Here is a 16,211-nt window from a genome sequence, read left to right as displayed (position 1 = left end):
TAAGAGCTGCATAAAAGCCCTCTGTCACTTCTTCTTTGCCCCTCCTGCCCCCAAAAAAGGCATAGGTCTTTTGGCCTTCAAATTTTATTTCAGAGTTAGTTGTCCATGAATCACAAGCTCTCTGGCAGTTACCACGATTACCTACAGCCACCACATATTAGAGCAGCTGACAAAGCCTTCTACACCAAGTCCTCTGTGGGTTACCGTAAGGCAGGCTTTTAGAATCAACTTAGGTAGAGAGTCTTCAGGAAGGAGTGTGGAGAAGCAGGAATCTGTAGGGTGCTAGGCACACAAAGACAGCTACTACTTTGGGGTGCTAAAGATATGCACCAGGACTCTTGCTCTGTCAAGCTATTCAAGGGTCATTCAACTTTAGCTAAGTATTTCCTTCATTCACAGCTCTAGGACAAACAAAGCCATTGAAAGAATCTGAAGCACTGAATTCCTATTTGAAACACGGTTGTTTAATGGTGATGCCTGGGATGCCTTTCTTCACTGTTTTCCAGGACAAGAGAGCTTCTTCTCTTGTCCTCTTGCCTCAGGACTCACAGTTCAAGCATCCCCTCCTCTGTGAAGTCTTTCCTAATTCCCTAAAGCTGATCTGGGTTCCCTCCCCTGTGCTGCCTTTAACACCTTTTGCATACTTCGAGGACAGCACTTACCACATCATGTAATTATTTGTCTACAAGTTTGACTAGCCACAAGCTCCTTGATGGCAAAGATAGTGTTTTATTCATCCCTGACTCCACACATAATAGGCACACAATAAACATTTGTTGAATGAATTAATGATGAATGACATGGGAAGTTTTAAAGAATGGTGGCCATACCTTCTGAATCCCAGACCAAAATTAACATTAAGTATTAGCATTGAAGACTAAACTCCCATCATACATTTATACTACCTATACTATTCCGGGTCGGAAAAAGAAGCCATAGCTATGAGAGGATTGCTCTAATACGTAGTGATGGCCATTGCCACGTTACCAGTCAAGGATACCAGTGCTTGCCGTACTAAGAAGGACGCAACACAACAAATGAGTGAACAGAGTCAAATCGAAGAACGTTTCTGAGTTTCAGGCTCATTCCTCTGCCTCTGAAGAATATGAGCAATGATTAATTAATAGGAGTCCTTGGAAAAGTCACTATGTCCACTGTCATGGATCCTAGTGGCTGATTTCGATTTAATATGCCCTCTGATGAAATAAATATACAGGAAAGCTGTTCACCTTATGACCAAAGCCAAGTAAAGTTCTGCTAAGGGATAGGCATCTGAATTAAGTCCTTCCAGAACCCTGCCACGTTGTATATTAGCATCTAAGTCATTCCTCATTGGCTTAAGTCATCTCTGAAGAGATCAGGCAAGGCAATAAAATGCTGCTGTCTCAAATGCCTCTCCCTACAGCAATCCTGTACCACGCAAGTGCTTTCCGGCTGCTAATAACGCACAAAAGTCTAACGTGATCCTGTGGAAACAAAGACCTAGATTCCCTCAGGGATTAAATAAATTTAGTCTGCTTTTGTAATCCCAAAGTTGCTGGGCTCAACAAAGTTGAAGAAAACAAAGTTGAAGAAACCAACACCCAGACACCTTGAGGGGATGGAAAGGGATTTGGCCTCTGAGGAACTGCTGCAACATGGTGTGATGCGGCTCTTAGCACATAGAGAATGAGATACGCAATGTTCAGGGCAAACCAGGAAAACTGTTTTGAGGCAAGTATTTAGCTCCTTGCATGTTCTCATCCCTACGAAGCCAAGAAGCTCCAGTTAATTTACATCTCTTAAAGAGACAAATAAATTTGTTTGACCCTAGGCAAGAGCATTTGCCAAGCCAATTCCTCAGACTAAGTGTTTTAGTGTAATTCTTTCTGCTACTACTTTCTGTCTTACATAACCTCGCTGTGACACTAACACATGCAGCTACATTAGTCACAGCTTAGTCCTTCACAAAATATGTGGTCCCATTACCCTCTTCCAGGAAGGGAAACTGAGTCATAGCATATCGACTAGCGTCCCCAAACACAGACTTAGCTTGTAATGAGGCCACAATTGAATCCAGGTTGCCTTTCTCCTATTCCTCTTTTCATGAATAAATCTTAGCATGTCCATCCCTGCTGCTCTTTTTCCTTCAACCTAAAACAACATCATTGCTTTCAAGAGGCAGAGATGGGCACACTTGATCCTTTAGAACCAACAGGAGCGTTTATAACTCCTCTTTCCCAAGAAAGAGGAAGAAGAAAGAGGAACATGGAGCAGAGGAAGGGAGGATTGGAAAGAAGTGGCTCCCAATACTAGGACTCACCTTGGAGCTGAGGTCCTCTCGGCGATTTCCTGCCTTACTCCTGCGTAATTTGATGGATGGGGATCGCAGCAGGTTCTTGATGCGGCTGGTAATGGTTGACCCTTCCACAGCCATGACAGTACCTGGCCCAATCTTGGGACGTGTCTCAACAGCAGCACTGCCTTTCCACTCCAAAGGGTCTTCCAGTATGCCCTCTCACTGACCTGAGATGGATGGTAGAGGCCACCTCACTTTCTGCCCAGCAGTGTCTGCAGCTCTTATCCTAGGTATTGCCCTTTCCCCTCTCCTCGTCCCCACCTGCAAGCCCTGTGCGGTTCCTTTCAACGTTTGAAGGACAGACCCGTGAAAAGGGGGGGGGGGGGGAACTGAGCTGCAAAGAAATGCCAGGCCCATGCCGGCCAGAGGCATTTAAACTGGAGGGATGGATGGGATCTAGTAAGGCTAATAGCTGGTCTGGTCACCGTTAATTCCAAAGTGCTCCCATGGCAACTGCAATGTCCAAGGAAGGAGGCCACCGAGGAGTCCCTCCGGGGGCCTGGGCACCTGCGCTGGAGGCCGCGAGAACACTCGGCGTGACGGGGCTCGCTGTGGCCCCGCAACCCGTCTTGCCTCGGGAGCCTCCCTCCCCCACCCCCGACCCTCTGGAGCTCCCTCTCGGCCCCCCACAGGGGCCCTGCACCTTTCTTTTTCACCTCTCTCAGAAGCCCCGGCTACTCGCCAGCGCCCCCGTTTGGACCCAGCCTCACCAGCCCCGGGGCCCGAGGGCCGAGCCGCTCACAGCGCCCTCAGGCATCGCGCTCCGCGATTTCAGCTCCACAGTCGCAGCAGCAGCAACAGCAGCAGCAGCTATGGTGGCACCAGCGGCTCAAAACGCGAACTACCGCCTGGGCCAAGTTACGGGCTGGGTGGGCGGGGCCGAGGCGAGGGGGTGTGGTCTGTATTCAGGAGGGCGTTCCCAGAGTGGACGAATAACGTCTGTGGGGGCGGAGCCAATGAGAGCGCCTAGGAAGCTCAGGACCTGGGACTCGAAAACCACGGATTCCTCACAACGTAGTCGCGGGTATCGCTCTTAAAGGAAGATCTACAGAACATGGCTTCAGAATTCCAAGAACCAAGCCTTTTATGGTATTATGAGACCTGGCCCCCCAGAGTACTGCATTCCCCAGGGCCCCAAGATAGTACCACGCCCCCAGGGTGCCACAGTTGGCATTTGATAGGCCCGAGGGACCAGAGCTGAAACTAACTCCTAGCTCAGAATTACAAGATTGAGACACAGCCATAAAACTGCTCCCATCGACCTCAAGTGCTGGGACTTAAAGCGGTTAGAATAGTTGCTCGGCAGCGCGTTAACCTACGTATAAATAGCTCTCTGGCGTAACTTTTTCGATTGCTAAGAAGTGTTATTAACTGGGCAACCTGATTGGCCATGATGGAATAAAGGGGAGGGAGATGAGTGCCTTGAATAGAGCTTTAGGCGTATGGGGGAGAGCAAAGACAAGTGAATGTGCCTACGGGACAATTTGTTTCCTGGTTTCTTTAGTCTCTTATGTCCCACCGCGCTCTTTCACCCAGTTAAACAGGAATTTGTTGCTCCAGATCTTTTCCTTGTTCCTGTCAAAATGTACTCATGAAACCTTTTCCCTAGTACTATTTTAGGGAGGTCACCGTCAAGCTTGCTGATACTAGATTTAGTGGTAGTTTTTCTAGCTTATGGGGGTTGGGGGCGCGCACAGAAATACCTTTACAGTATTATTTCACAGGTGTCTCAGCATAAGAATTTTCTAAGAGCCTGATTTTCTGCCTCTTCGCTACTTCAAGAAATTACCTTATGAAAAGGTTAGCCTAAGCCAAAAACTGGGGCCCAGAGTAATAGTAGTGATGTAACTGTCTCACCCTACCTAGATCCTTGGAACCCCTGGGGGACGTTAGCAAGAGGGAAGGACCCCTAAAGCCACTGCTGTGCGTGTCTTGTACAGCCAAGTGGCAAACAGGTATGTGCTTGTGTGTATTGTACCGTGTTTCCCCGAAAATAAGACCTAGCCGGACAATCAGCTCTAGTGCGTCTTTTGGAGCAAAAATAGAAGACTGGGTCTTACATTCATTTTTGCTCCAAGACGCATTAGAGCTGATTGTCCGGCTAGGTCTTATTTTCGGGGAAACATGGTAACCATATACTAAAAATGAAATCTGTGAAGTTCACACAAAGATCAAGGAAGTTGCTTCTTAGAAGACCAACTAGCAATAGCTACCAGAGGCATGAGGTATCCCCTTCCCTTCAACCATGCACTGCAGATGTAACGAAAAGTGGAATTTTCATATTTATTTCCCAAATGTGGACGGAGGCAAGAGCCATTAGGCGCAACAGTATGATATAGGGGATTGGCTCTTACAACTTGCTAGTATGTGATTTTTACCTCTACAGGGGTAAGAGCCAACATAACACTAATAAATGGTGCCACCTGGTGTCCTTACCCGTGTGCAGCATTCCCAGAAACTGCCATCTCCATCTCAGAGTTGTCCCTAATTCGCTCCAGTTTGTTTGTGTCCACTAGTGGTTTCCTCACTCATGGCCAGGGTTGGTCATTTCCTGTCCAGCACTACACTGGTTGATCCCCTTAGAGAAAATGTTCCCCAAATTACTCTCATCTGAAGCTGAAGCTACAAAGGCAAATTCAAGTTCCTGTTTTGTCTAAGATGATTTAGGTGAAGAGCAATTGAGAACAGTGTAATGAGATAAGAATTCTTAAGTCTGGGTATTTCCAGTCTAGGGCTAAAACCACATTTATTTTTAATTCTTCACAACTTAGTCCAACCTTTATTGTCTAGTTATCAGGCAGCCTCTGACGTGTCAGTATGGGAATAGGCTGTAGGCTGTTTCCAAGTTTCCCCAAGTTTCACGAATTAATTCCTCAAAAAACAAGTCCCAGGTCCAGTGTGAATAGAAGCCTCATTCCCCTTTCTACAAATTAAATACTTGCCATCCCACCCTCCAAAATGCAGGTGATCCTTGTATCAGTATTTCACCATCAATATGCTATTTCACTTTTTGTTCTGCTTGTATGTTTCCTAAACATACATACATGGTTGTCACTCTAAAATACTAGATATCTAGGAAAAGATGTATATATATACACTTGTCTGTTTTGCACTATGATCATTAGACCAGATTTGAAAATTCACCCTAAACTCAACATGCCAATATATGCGATTGTAAGATCCTGGAAAACTAACAAGCTAAACATGTTTGCTCATCAATTCAAATGTTTATTGAGCACCTTTACATGCAAGGCACTGTAGGACAGCTGAGACCAATGCTTGCAGTTGGAAACAGGGTATCTCAAAACAATGCTTCCAAGACTGCTTTCCTATTTAACACAGCGTCTCCTAACAGCAAACTTTACAGTAGAGAATTTAGTAGAGCCCAGATTTGTCTCCAAATTCCCAGCTCATCCAATTGTTTAGCTACCTCACATTCCACACACATCTCCATCACTATTATTCAACACTTATGTATCTGTAGAGAAGTGCAAATTTAATATACTACAAATCATACCTCAGTTCAAAAGCAGTGTATTTCAAATTATTTCCCTCTAACTAAATTTCAAAAATGCACTGGTTGATCTTGCTTCTCCAAATGGCAGTGAGTCTGTCATATGTGTTCCTTCGCTTTAATTTTCTCTGCATCCAGCCATTCATGTTCATGTTCATATAACATTTCATTAGAGATAATACATGAAGCATTGATGCCCTTACAAGCACCTTCTTCAAAATCAATTTTGTGCAAGAAATGTATTGATTCTTGGTCATCAGTCATTCTCTATAGAAGTACCTGAAGATGTGCCTACTCTGTGCATCTTTTTTTTTTTTTTTTTAAATCTTCTGGGAGGAACAAGGATTATCACCATTTTTTTAGACCTGTCTCCAAAGTGTATTTACCTCTCAATTCACCTGATCCCATTCTATTTGAACACGTTAACCAGTATAGTTGGGGGCGGAGGGGTGTATACTACTAAACCCTGCCTGAAATTAAATACAAGTATGGATTCTCTGCTTTTCTTTTGTGTTCAAAACATTTTCAAACTTGTTACTGAAAGGCCTACCTTCACGTAGTTCATCCATAATTCTGGGGGGACACCTGCATTTATTATAAAATTACACAAAGTAATTTGTATGAAGTTTATATATATAACTGGACTTGATCCGTGACCTTAGAGTAGTTCAATCTAAAGGACTCCTTTAATAAAATGTTTTCGTAAATTGTGATACTAGTTAACATATATTTGCTTTAAGAACATCTATTGTCCTTACCTGTTAAGACTGTTTATGTCTTGTTACTCAGGGTAACAGGTATATTACCTTGCACACATTGATACTATGTGGCTAGCCTTTCTTCATTGTAGAACAATTTCTTGAGACATACTCTTGCTGTCAAGTTGTACAAAATTTTGAAGTCTCCACGTAAAACATGTTTCAAGGATCAGAACACCAAAAACCTTCCTCAAATGGCATGTTGGCAACTGAAAACAGTAAGGAATTCCTATGATAAAACAACTTCAGTGGCACCTCTCAGATATGTCTCAGGGCATTATGATTCTCTACTCTCACTCAGCACAAACCTCCCAACACCAAGTTCTGCTTTAATTATTATAACAGATTTATTTATTTCAAGTTTATACATTCTGCCTTCCACTCGCCAAACTTCTTCTGTTCTTAGGTTTCTAAAAAAATAGTCATTTTTCAAAAGCAGAAAAGGAAAGATATATATTTAATATACAAAAGAAAAGGCTAAATCTGACATAATTATATTCTTAAAAACATTCCATTTATTTACAGATGTATAAAAAGGCGAATTATTGGTCTACTGAGATCATGCTTCTTACAGAGTTAGGGTGAGAGCTCACTATTCTCCCGATTCCTCAACTCCTCTCACTCAACGACATCTTTCATAATCACACATGTAATTTTCATAGATCAGTTTTTCCTGGGGTAAGGTTAAAGGTAGGAATTTTTGGAGATTTTAGATTTCTGTCCAACTGCATGATTGTTCTGAAGACTGAGCCCTCCTCAAAATAGCCCTGATAACTTCCTAGTTCTAAGAGGTCTTGAAAACACCATTATTTTGGGGGTTCGTAATGACATCTTCAGCCTTCCTTGAACACCGGGAATCATCTCTCATTTCCACCTTTGTACATCTCTCATAAACAGAGTCAAATATCTTCCCATAAAGAACTGATTATTACCTGTTTGTCTATAAAAAAGGGAAGAGTGTTCAGAGCAGAATGGTCCTTCTTTTCCTGAGGATTATTCGCTCACTTGTCTGTTCCTTGGCTGACCCTCAAAAGCCTAACAAGAGCCTTGGGAAGTCAGGAGGAAACATGAGGACAAGACAAGCAAGGAAATAATGGGAAACTGCTATACCTGGATTAAAGTACTAGCATCTCCAAGGACAATTAGTAGCGGGGAAGACAGATGCTGGACTCCTTGGCTAAGGCATTGATTAAAATCTGCTGGGTAAAGAGGAGTGGGAAGGATAATGAAAAGCTGAAGGGCACTCATTACCCACTTCAAGCTCCTTCAGTAACCTTAGAGGAGGGAAGGTTGAATGCTGGATGAGCAAGCACAAAACCAACAAAGAATCTGTTCCCACTGCAATTTGCAGAGGACATTTTTCCATCCTTGTCAATCTATCGATTACCAGATTTACTAGAAAGGGAACCAACCAGGGAGAAATAACTCACTGGCTAGAACCATTCCAAAGTTGGTCTTACAACCTAGGTCTGAAGATCAGCTGAATGGGATTTAAGATGAAGGCGGCAGGGGATACAGAAGAAATAGCATCACCTAGGCACAGCCCAGGCACTGGAAGCTCTTGTGTGAGTGTTCACAACACAAGCAAATCCTGTCACTGAAGACAGAACATGGGTTACATTCCAAAATATAATTATTTAAGAAAGGCAAAATGCAGCAGCTAAATCCCAGTCTATACATTTTCAGAATAGTGATTCTTGCCCCCAGGAGTTTTCAAGAGACCCCTCAAGTGCACCATGATTATTTACAAACTAGATAGGAAACATCATTTCTATACTCAATACAAATCTCATCTTCTAGGTTGAAAACTTCAGCCTTTGAGAAATCTATGAAAACAACTATACAAAAATATAAATATCTTTATCTTTACAGGCTGTCAGTCCATCAGACCCTGACAGCTAATGAGTGAAAAAGTTCTACAGATCATTGAATCCATGGTAGCAGATAATAAAAAATATATCTTGTGATTCAAATACTGCCTATTTCCCTGGTAAAGAGTGCCTACGGTGACTTTCCTTTACTTGACATCATCTGCAGGTAATAGTGAATGAAACCTTCAAGCACCAGGAGGCTGGCTTGATTTGGGAAATATCCAGCCCCACAATTTTTTTATTTTGGCCACTGTCTCTGGTCTGGGAAGGGAATGCTTTTTATTTTAGCTATCTCTTAAATGACATGATTTGTGCAAGGGGGAGGGCTCCCTCTATGCCTAACTCCAAAATATGTATTCCTGGTACTATGAAATAGTCTTTTCAACGCCCAAAGACAATAAGGGAGAACTAGTATATTTTTTAACATCTCAAAATAATTATCTTAGTAATAAAAGTTAAAAGCATTCCTACTTTACCAGAAGGCTTCAATTGATCATTCTGATTGACAAGGAGAAAGAATGAAAGTTACTTGGGATATAAAAGAAGAGAATTTTGCTAAATGACACACAGTCCTTCACTTTGGTATTCCATGGTACCCATCCCTCTCTCCCCTAACTCTTGAAACACCAGCTAGAAACTATCCCTTCTGGAGCCCTCTGCACGAGTGCATTACATTCCTTGGATTTCAGACTTAAACAACAGCTATCAACTATAGTTCAGCCACAGCCAAGTCCAAAGTTTCAAGCGGCTTTTGCTCTGGGAGGGAAGAAGTAGGAAACCACTATGGATCTAGAACGTCGTCGTTATGAATTCCTTGGGTAAGAGGGGCACCTCGTGTTCAGTAATGGATCACATCTCCTTGGAGAGGATGAAGAGACCCAGCACCACAAATGAGGTAACACATTTGAACATGATCAGAATTTCGTAGTAGTAACTTCTTATACGAGGTCAGAACCCTTTCTCTACCATTAGCCACTGCACCAAAGCCAAGGATCACAACGCCATGACACAAACAAACAGATGCCAATGGAGAAAGGAGGTTTCCCCCCACAGCTTGGCCTCTGCCTGAGGATAGGTAAGTTCATTTCCCTGTAGAACTTGGTGAGGCCCCAGAGTTGCCTGATTTGGCCACAACAGGTGCCAGCGTAGGCATCACCTTGCTCTCCCGGCATTCCTGGTCACTCCCGGTTAAGTTTATTTTGTGTCCAACTGACCCAACTTTGGCAGCTACAGGTGCCAAGCAAGGCATCACCTTGAGACTCTGACCGTCTGCATCACTGGAAGGATTAGCTACCTTTAAACCTAGCGGCGCCAGCTTTGGCATAGGCCTCCACAAAGTATCTGTGCTGCTGTTCTCTAGGCCAGCCTTCATGTGTAGGATGGGGGGTGAGGACACATTTTCAGGCTCGGCAGGAACGCGAGAAGCACTCTTCCCTCCATCACTGGCTTTCCTATGGGAAAGAAGGGAATCCTTTATCTCAGTGTCAATAACAATCTTAAGGACATCTGGCTCAGAGGCTGGCTCTGCGAGCTGCTTTTCATTCTCAGAGAAGTCATCCTCTTCCAAGTGCAAGAGGAGGGGACTCACAGAGTCACTCTCCCCTTGTACATCAGGCAACTCTTTCAAACCAGTTCCCAAGTGGCCAACCTGGAAAGTCGCTCTGTTCCCAGGAGGAAGCTTACTAATAAAAGCCCGTCGAGCATCCCCTGGGAATTCTGTATCAATTGAGCTCGGCAGGTCTGCCAGGCTAACAGAGTCGTCATTTAGTTGCTGATTAAGAAAGGCAATCTCATTGAGCAGAGAAGTCAGAGTCTCATCAGTGTCGTCCTCATCTTCCATGTTAGTTAGCAGCCCACTGGGATCCAGTGCTGCTTCCTCTATAGCTGATGCTACCTTTCTCAGCTCCATCTCTATGCTGGAGTCTTTGAGCTCTTTCATCTTTAATTTATGAAATGGAGACTCTTTTGGCTTCAGTCTCTCTCGTCTTGATTCATTCTCTTTCCATTTATACTGAACCCCTCTCATATCACCAGAAATTTTTTTGGGTAAGAACTCTTGTGCTTCTTGCATACTGGAAACATCAACTACTTGTGGAAAACCAGAATCTTTATTTGCCAGAAAAACCTGCGTGGGACTCAATGCCATTCTGCCATCTCTCTGGTTGCCTCTCGTAGAGATTCTACCTGAATCTTCAAAGGAGTTATCTTCATTCCTGACAGTGTTTTTCAGGTGGTCAGGTGGCTTACCATCAGGAACTTCATGAGAGTATTTGCTGCCACCCATATCTACCAAACCTCCATCTGTGGCCAGTGATGTCACATTAACAATTCTTGGCATCATGAATAAGTCGTCATTTTCTGGGGGGGAAAAAAGTTCATTTAGATCTACAGCAGTAAGCATCTCTCTTATTCATACTCAATGACCATCTCGGGGAATTGTAGTCAAAATTCACCAGTCTACTTTTATCAAAAGGATGAAAGGAAATATTAGGTCTTCAAATTATGGACCTAACCTAACAAGATAACAGGTAAAACCTAACTGAAAGATTCTTTTATATTCCATCATTAATGAGCTCTATTTAATTATTTCATAGAAATGCTCCCCAAGTTAATTCTTTATCCTGAGGCAGACATGCATCTTCACTCTGTTCACCCAATTAGCTGCTATTCTGAGGGAAAAATGAAGCTTTACAGGCAGAATTGTAAGAGAAAGAATGACTCCTCCAAAATGGATTTAGCAGTATTAGATTAATAAGGATACCTTTTTAACCTTAATAGAAATTTAGGTGAGTAGAATCTAAATCATCACAGTGAGACTCATTTTCAATTCTACTCCTTATCCCCAAAAGCAAGTGGTGCTCAAACAGAATCAGTCTAGTAATGTGGGAGTGTACCACCTGAGCACAATACAAAATTGACAAATATTTATCAGCACAAAAAAAAGTGACTCCTCATCTTCCTTGTACTCTCACATCTTTTCATTTCCTTTCCTGCTTAGAAATAACTAGAGATAACAAAATAGTTCCCAATCCCAGGTAAAAAAGATCAATCAATAATACCGCAGATGGAGCCAAATGTGTTCTAAAAAGAGGGTCATCTCTTACCAAGGCACATGTGAATCCAATAGCTCTTCATCGTTACAGAACACATTCACAGGCTTTCTGTCACTGTGAGATACCAGGAATACTTCTTTTTCACTATCCAGAGAACAACACCTATGACATACCTGACTGGGTCACAGCACTGCTGGCAACTTGAGGCTTCAGATCTGCTTCTAAGAGAGCAGGAGGAACAGTTACCACTGGTCCTGAGAACAGGGGACCTTTTAAGGTGAGCAATTGCCCTTGCGGAGTCATCACGATGTTGGCAGAGGTGTGTGGAGTGTTAGAGGGTGAGGTATTTTCTGTAAGGAAGATCAGAAATTAGTTAATGATAAAAAAAAATCTTCAACTCAGAGAAGATGCTAGTTGGGAACTAGCATTTTGGTATCTAGCATTACCAACTAATGCTAATACATCCTGGGAGTCTAGGAGACACCCCAAAACTACATACTGACTTAAGAGGCAAGAAATAAATTTCAAATTTAGTTAGGGAACCTCAAGTTGGAATTTATTTTCTGAACCACTTCTCAGAGTAATGGTTACCTGTCCACTGATCTTTCTAATGAACAGAATTTCCTGCTACTGAGGAACAGAGCTACGGAACTACTTGTTCAAGGGAATGCTTCTGATAGCCTTGAGGCTGAACGTGAGTAAAGGCACACACAATTCTATCCCTAGGGTTGCTTTCCTATAAACCTCTAACAAATTAAGTTTCTAGACCTCAGTGTTTCCATCTGTAAAATGAGGTAAAGGGACTAAATGATCATTAAAATCCTTTCCTGGCAAAAATATCACTTGATTCTGCAATGTTAAAACTAACTCATATTTCAGTATTCATCACTACTTTCTTAGTCGATTTAACAGATTTCCTGCTTCATGCACTGGGTTATCCAAAGAGTAAAAAAGGATATGCCATCTTCTAAGGACATAAACAAGTACTGTAAAGTCAATACAGCCTCACTTCCAAAATCAAGATAGGAGAGCCATAAGTTAAAACCAATTTACTAACAGGCAATTCACTGATAAGCAACCTGATGGAAAATAGAGCTTGATTCAACAAAAATATATATATTTTTTAATTTCCTATTTACTTATCTCAGCTAAAGATAAAAATTCCTCAACTCATGAGCAGAAGTGCAGGGAAATAAAGAGTTCATATGTAAATTGTGAAAAGATGGCAGCCTAAAAAAAACCATGGAACACTAGAGGAAAAAACATGACTGTAGACTGCTATCAGAAGTAGGTCTTAAATGTTACCAGGACTGGTAACTTCTTAAGATTTGCTTGAGGGTGAAAGCTAGAAACAAAAATCTAATGTAGTTAATGTTCTACTTTTTATACAACCTGTATTTATATTTAATTCATTCAATTAAAACTAAAATTATGGCCACAAGATGTTCAGTCCACTAAACTAAACTGATGCTCATCTACATTAAGGAAAGCAAAGAATGTCCCTCCTACCTGTGGCCTGGTCTCTTTTTCTGGAAAGAATCAAAGGTTTCCCCTTTCTGTTATTTATAAACATCTGTCCAAGATCTACAGATGATGCAGAAGATCCTTCCTGCTGTTTGCTAGTCCTGGGAGACACATCAAACTCATCTGATCCCATCTTCTTTTTTCTTTTTTGTGCCTCTAGTGCTTGTTGTTTTGCATAAATATACTCTAGCTTCTTCAGGACCACTTCTTCTGTCTTACCTATAGGTTGACAGAGAATAAATTGTCACTCTCTATATGACCCCACATAATAATGAGAAATAGAGTCAACTGAAATCCAGTTGGTGTAACTATATTCCCCAAAACTATGGAAGGTAAGAGTGTTTATAATCCAGAAGAAATATCCGACCCAGTCAAAAGATAACTCTGCTGTTAACTCTGGGAATCAAGCTTTAAACTAAGTAGTATCTGAAAGATGTGAGGATTTCTCTCACTACGCTGTTATCATACGCTTTACCAGAGATCATTCACATATCTCACCTGAAAGAGATGATACTTTCCGTATCAAAATATTCCGTTTGCGCGTCAGGAGATTTTTCTGTCCTATCAACTTGTCCGCCTGATCTGTTAGTCCCTGAATTTCGCTGAATGCCTAGAACAGAAATAATAATATCATGTCAATCAATTCACTCTTTCCTAAAAATGGATGAGTCCTACACAATTTCTTTAATGAAAAAAATGTAAAAAAAAAAAAAGAAAAAGAAAAAGAAAAAAACGTAATCTAATATTTTAGAGAACTTTAATAATGCCATTAAAAGAATTCGTAATGTTTTAGAAATTTTTTTTTAACTGCAGGTTTTCTGGCTTATACTTCTAGGGATACGTATTTCTAAAAAGTATCACTGAGTGGTTAACAGGTGTTCCAACTACCGTAAGGAGATACAAAACATTTCATTCTGCTTAGATTTTAATAATCAACTTCTAGTAAAATCTTGATTATCTTCTAGTAAAATCTAGATGAAATAACTTTGTTCTAGAGGGATATGAATGCTTGCCTTGCACTCCTCCAACTTCTGCTTTAAAAGCAATTTAAATGAAATTATCTTAGATACTCTACATGCAAACTTAAAACTTCTGCTACCTTGACTATTTCAGATTTTCTTTTAAAAATGACTGTCAATTGTATTGACATACATAAGAAGCACATTAAAATTCACTTATGTTGTGCTTTTCACTGTGATAAACTTTTCTAAATGCTATGGAGAACACCAACGTAAAGAGATTGTGCTAAACAGAGCTTACCAGGGTTTCTGACTTTATTTGAAGGAGGGATAACTCAGCAGATTAAAAATCTGACTTTCAATGAAAAGCTACTCTGACTCAATTTAGGGACTTTTCCCCCTAAAGGATTTATTGGGCCTTCCACTAGTCAACATTCAATGTTAAACACAGCTCTATCTCAATCTCCCTCATATGGTAATGTTTTCTCTTCTCCTAACATTTCTAGAATATTCTCTTAGTCAAGCTCTTATTTGTCATTTACACAGAACACTTACCCTAGTAAGAATGAGACTTTTGGAAACCTTGGAAGAATGAAGTAATCCCAATGTGATCTTCAGTTTCTCAAAGAGATCCCTCATTTCACCACGCCGGCGCCGCTCATTAGCAGTGTGTGTCCGGCGATAATAAGCAAAAGCTTCTGCTTCTTTCTGTAGTTTTTCACTCCAGTAATCAGGCTTCAGTTTTAGAGGCATGGGTGGAGCCTGTCCAAACAAAAGATTGCCACTTAAATATCACACATCTACTTTCCCTCTTCCTCCATCCCAAATGGCACTGCTCTGTATCAGACACCTGCCATTTTCTGTCGGGACTATCATAACAGCCTCTCGATTAGTCATCTTACCATGACTGTCTATCCTTCCTCCAAATTGAACTTCAACAGTGTAATTCTTAACTATCATTTAAAACTCAAACTTTGCGTTTTTCAGAAAAGTCTTTCTTGACCCTCAGGATGCCTTAGGCTTCCTTTCTATTTATTCCATTTCAATTTTTAAAATTGTTTACTATAAAGAACAGATACACATAGGGTTTTAAATAGAAACATTTAAAAGGCTTTTAATGAAAAGCAACTATGTTCTGAACCTGTACACTGGTCTTCAGAAACAACCACTTTTTGATGCTTTTAGATGCTTTTTCTGGTTCTTACATCTTTATTTAAATTAAAACAAAAACCAAAACAAAACAGTACTGTAAGCTTATTCTTTTCAATTTTCAATGCTATCTATTTATTTCCTGCTACACAGAAGAGGATTTAGCTCACACCCCTCTCATATCACATCTCACCACCCCTAATCATCCTAATATATCATTAATTTTAGTTCTTTTATTGACCCCTTTGTAACTTGAATATAATTCTGTTTCAATCTCTCAATACATCAACAACAGTTTCTCTTTGTAAAATACGGTATCAGCACTCATTATCCTTCCCCTTATTTTTCTTCCCTCTTTCACTTCCTAACCTGTCATCTATACTTAAACATTTTTGAAGATTGAAATTGTCTTCCATACTTTGTTCAGATTATAAAAGTTTTCAAAAATTACCAGTGGCTACCCTATTATGACAATGTGAATACTATTCAAAGTGAGTAACTACATTTCCTGTTTTCTACAGTTTCTTGGTTTTGTGTTTTTCCCCCTTGTTTCTAATTGTCTTCCGTTTTATCTAACACTGTTTGCCTTTATCATAATAACCCTGCTAGTACTCCAAAATTCTTATATAAAATCACTGTCTTTCTGAAATTAAATTCACTAAGCATTAGTATAGTATGGGAGAATAAAGAAAACTAACACCAAGTGTAAATATAGCAAAACACTACAAATAATTTGCATGTAATAATTAGGGTACAAAAACAATGGATTATGTAAATAAGCTATTATGAAATTCTTATACCTGAAAAATGCTTTAGGATGAATGAAAAAATATAATAATATATACAAAATGACTACACGAATGTAAATATGTATCATATGATTCCCCCAAACCAGATTAATCACCCACTGGTTTTTGAAAGGACCTGAATACCACCCTCCAACTCAATCCAATCTCCATCACTGTACTTATCTCTTAAATTAAAAAGACAGAATAACAAGTAGAAAATTATTTAAATAACCAAACTCTCTTCCATTTTTAGTGTT

At 40.8% G+C, this 16,211-nt stretch overlaps 2 protein-coding genes across 15 annotated transcripts in view; both read right to left on the bottom strand.

Moving 5' to 3' along the window:
* Window positions 1-3,169, bottom strand: part of MAPKBP1 (mitogen-activated protein kinase binding protein 1) — a 51,398-nt gene extending 48,229 nt beyond the window's left edge. The window contains exons 1-2 of one of the 4 annotated variants that reach the window (XM_081050163.1): window positions 3,049-3,169; window positions 2,303-2,505 (exon numbers count right to left, since the gene is read on the bottom strand). In XM_081050163.1, coding sequence (XP_080906289.1) covers window positions 2,303-2,416 — 114 coding nt within the window. In that variant the 5' untranslated portion in view covers window positions 2,417-2,505; window positions 3,049-3,169. Of the gene's footprint in view, window positions 1-2,302; window positions 2,506-2,981 lie in introns of all 4 variants that reach the window. The other 3 variants (XM_081050160.1, XM_081050161.1, XM_081050162.1) reach the window with 3 other exon arrangements.
* Window positions 3,170-6,180: 3,011 nt separating this feature from the next.
* Window positions 6,181-16,211, bottom strand: part of MGA (MAX dimerization protein MGA) — a 129,069-nt gene continuing 119,038 nt past the window's right edge. For 10 of the 11 annotated variants that reach the window (XM_081049209.1, XM_081049203.1, XM_081049210.1 and 7 more), the window contains 5 exons: window positions 14,573-14,779; window positions 13,557-13,668; window positions 13,044-13,277; window positions 11,708-11,884; window positions 6,181-10,839 (listed from right to left, as the gene is read on the bottom strand). In XM_081049209.1, the coding sequence (XP_080905335.1) occupies window positions 9,563-10,839; window positions 11,708-11,884; window positions 13,044-13,277; window positions 13,557-13,668; window positions 14,573-14,779 (2,007 nt within the window). In that variant the 3' untranslated portion in view covers window positions 6,181-9,562. The remainder of the gene's footprint in view (window positions 10,840-11,707; window positions 11,885-13,043; window positions 13,278-13,556; window positions 13,669-14,572; window positions 14,780-16,211) is intronic. The other variant, XM_081049214.1, reaches the window with a different exon arrangement.

This window comes from Rhinolophus hipposideros (assembly GCF_964194185.1).
Source record: "Rhinolophus hipposideros genome assembly, chromosome: 5".
Taxonomy (NCBI): Eukaryota; Metazoa; Chordata; class Mammalia; order Chiroptera; family Rhinolophidae; genus Rhinolophus; species Rhinolophus hipposideros.
The sequence above is the reverse complement of the archived record's forward strand: the minus strand, read 5'-3'. Positions and strand labels throughout refer to the sequence as shown.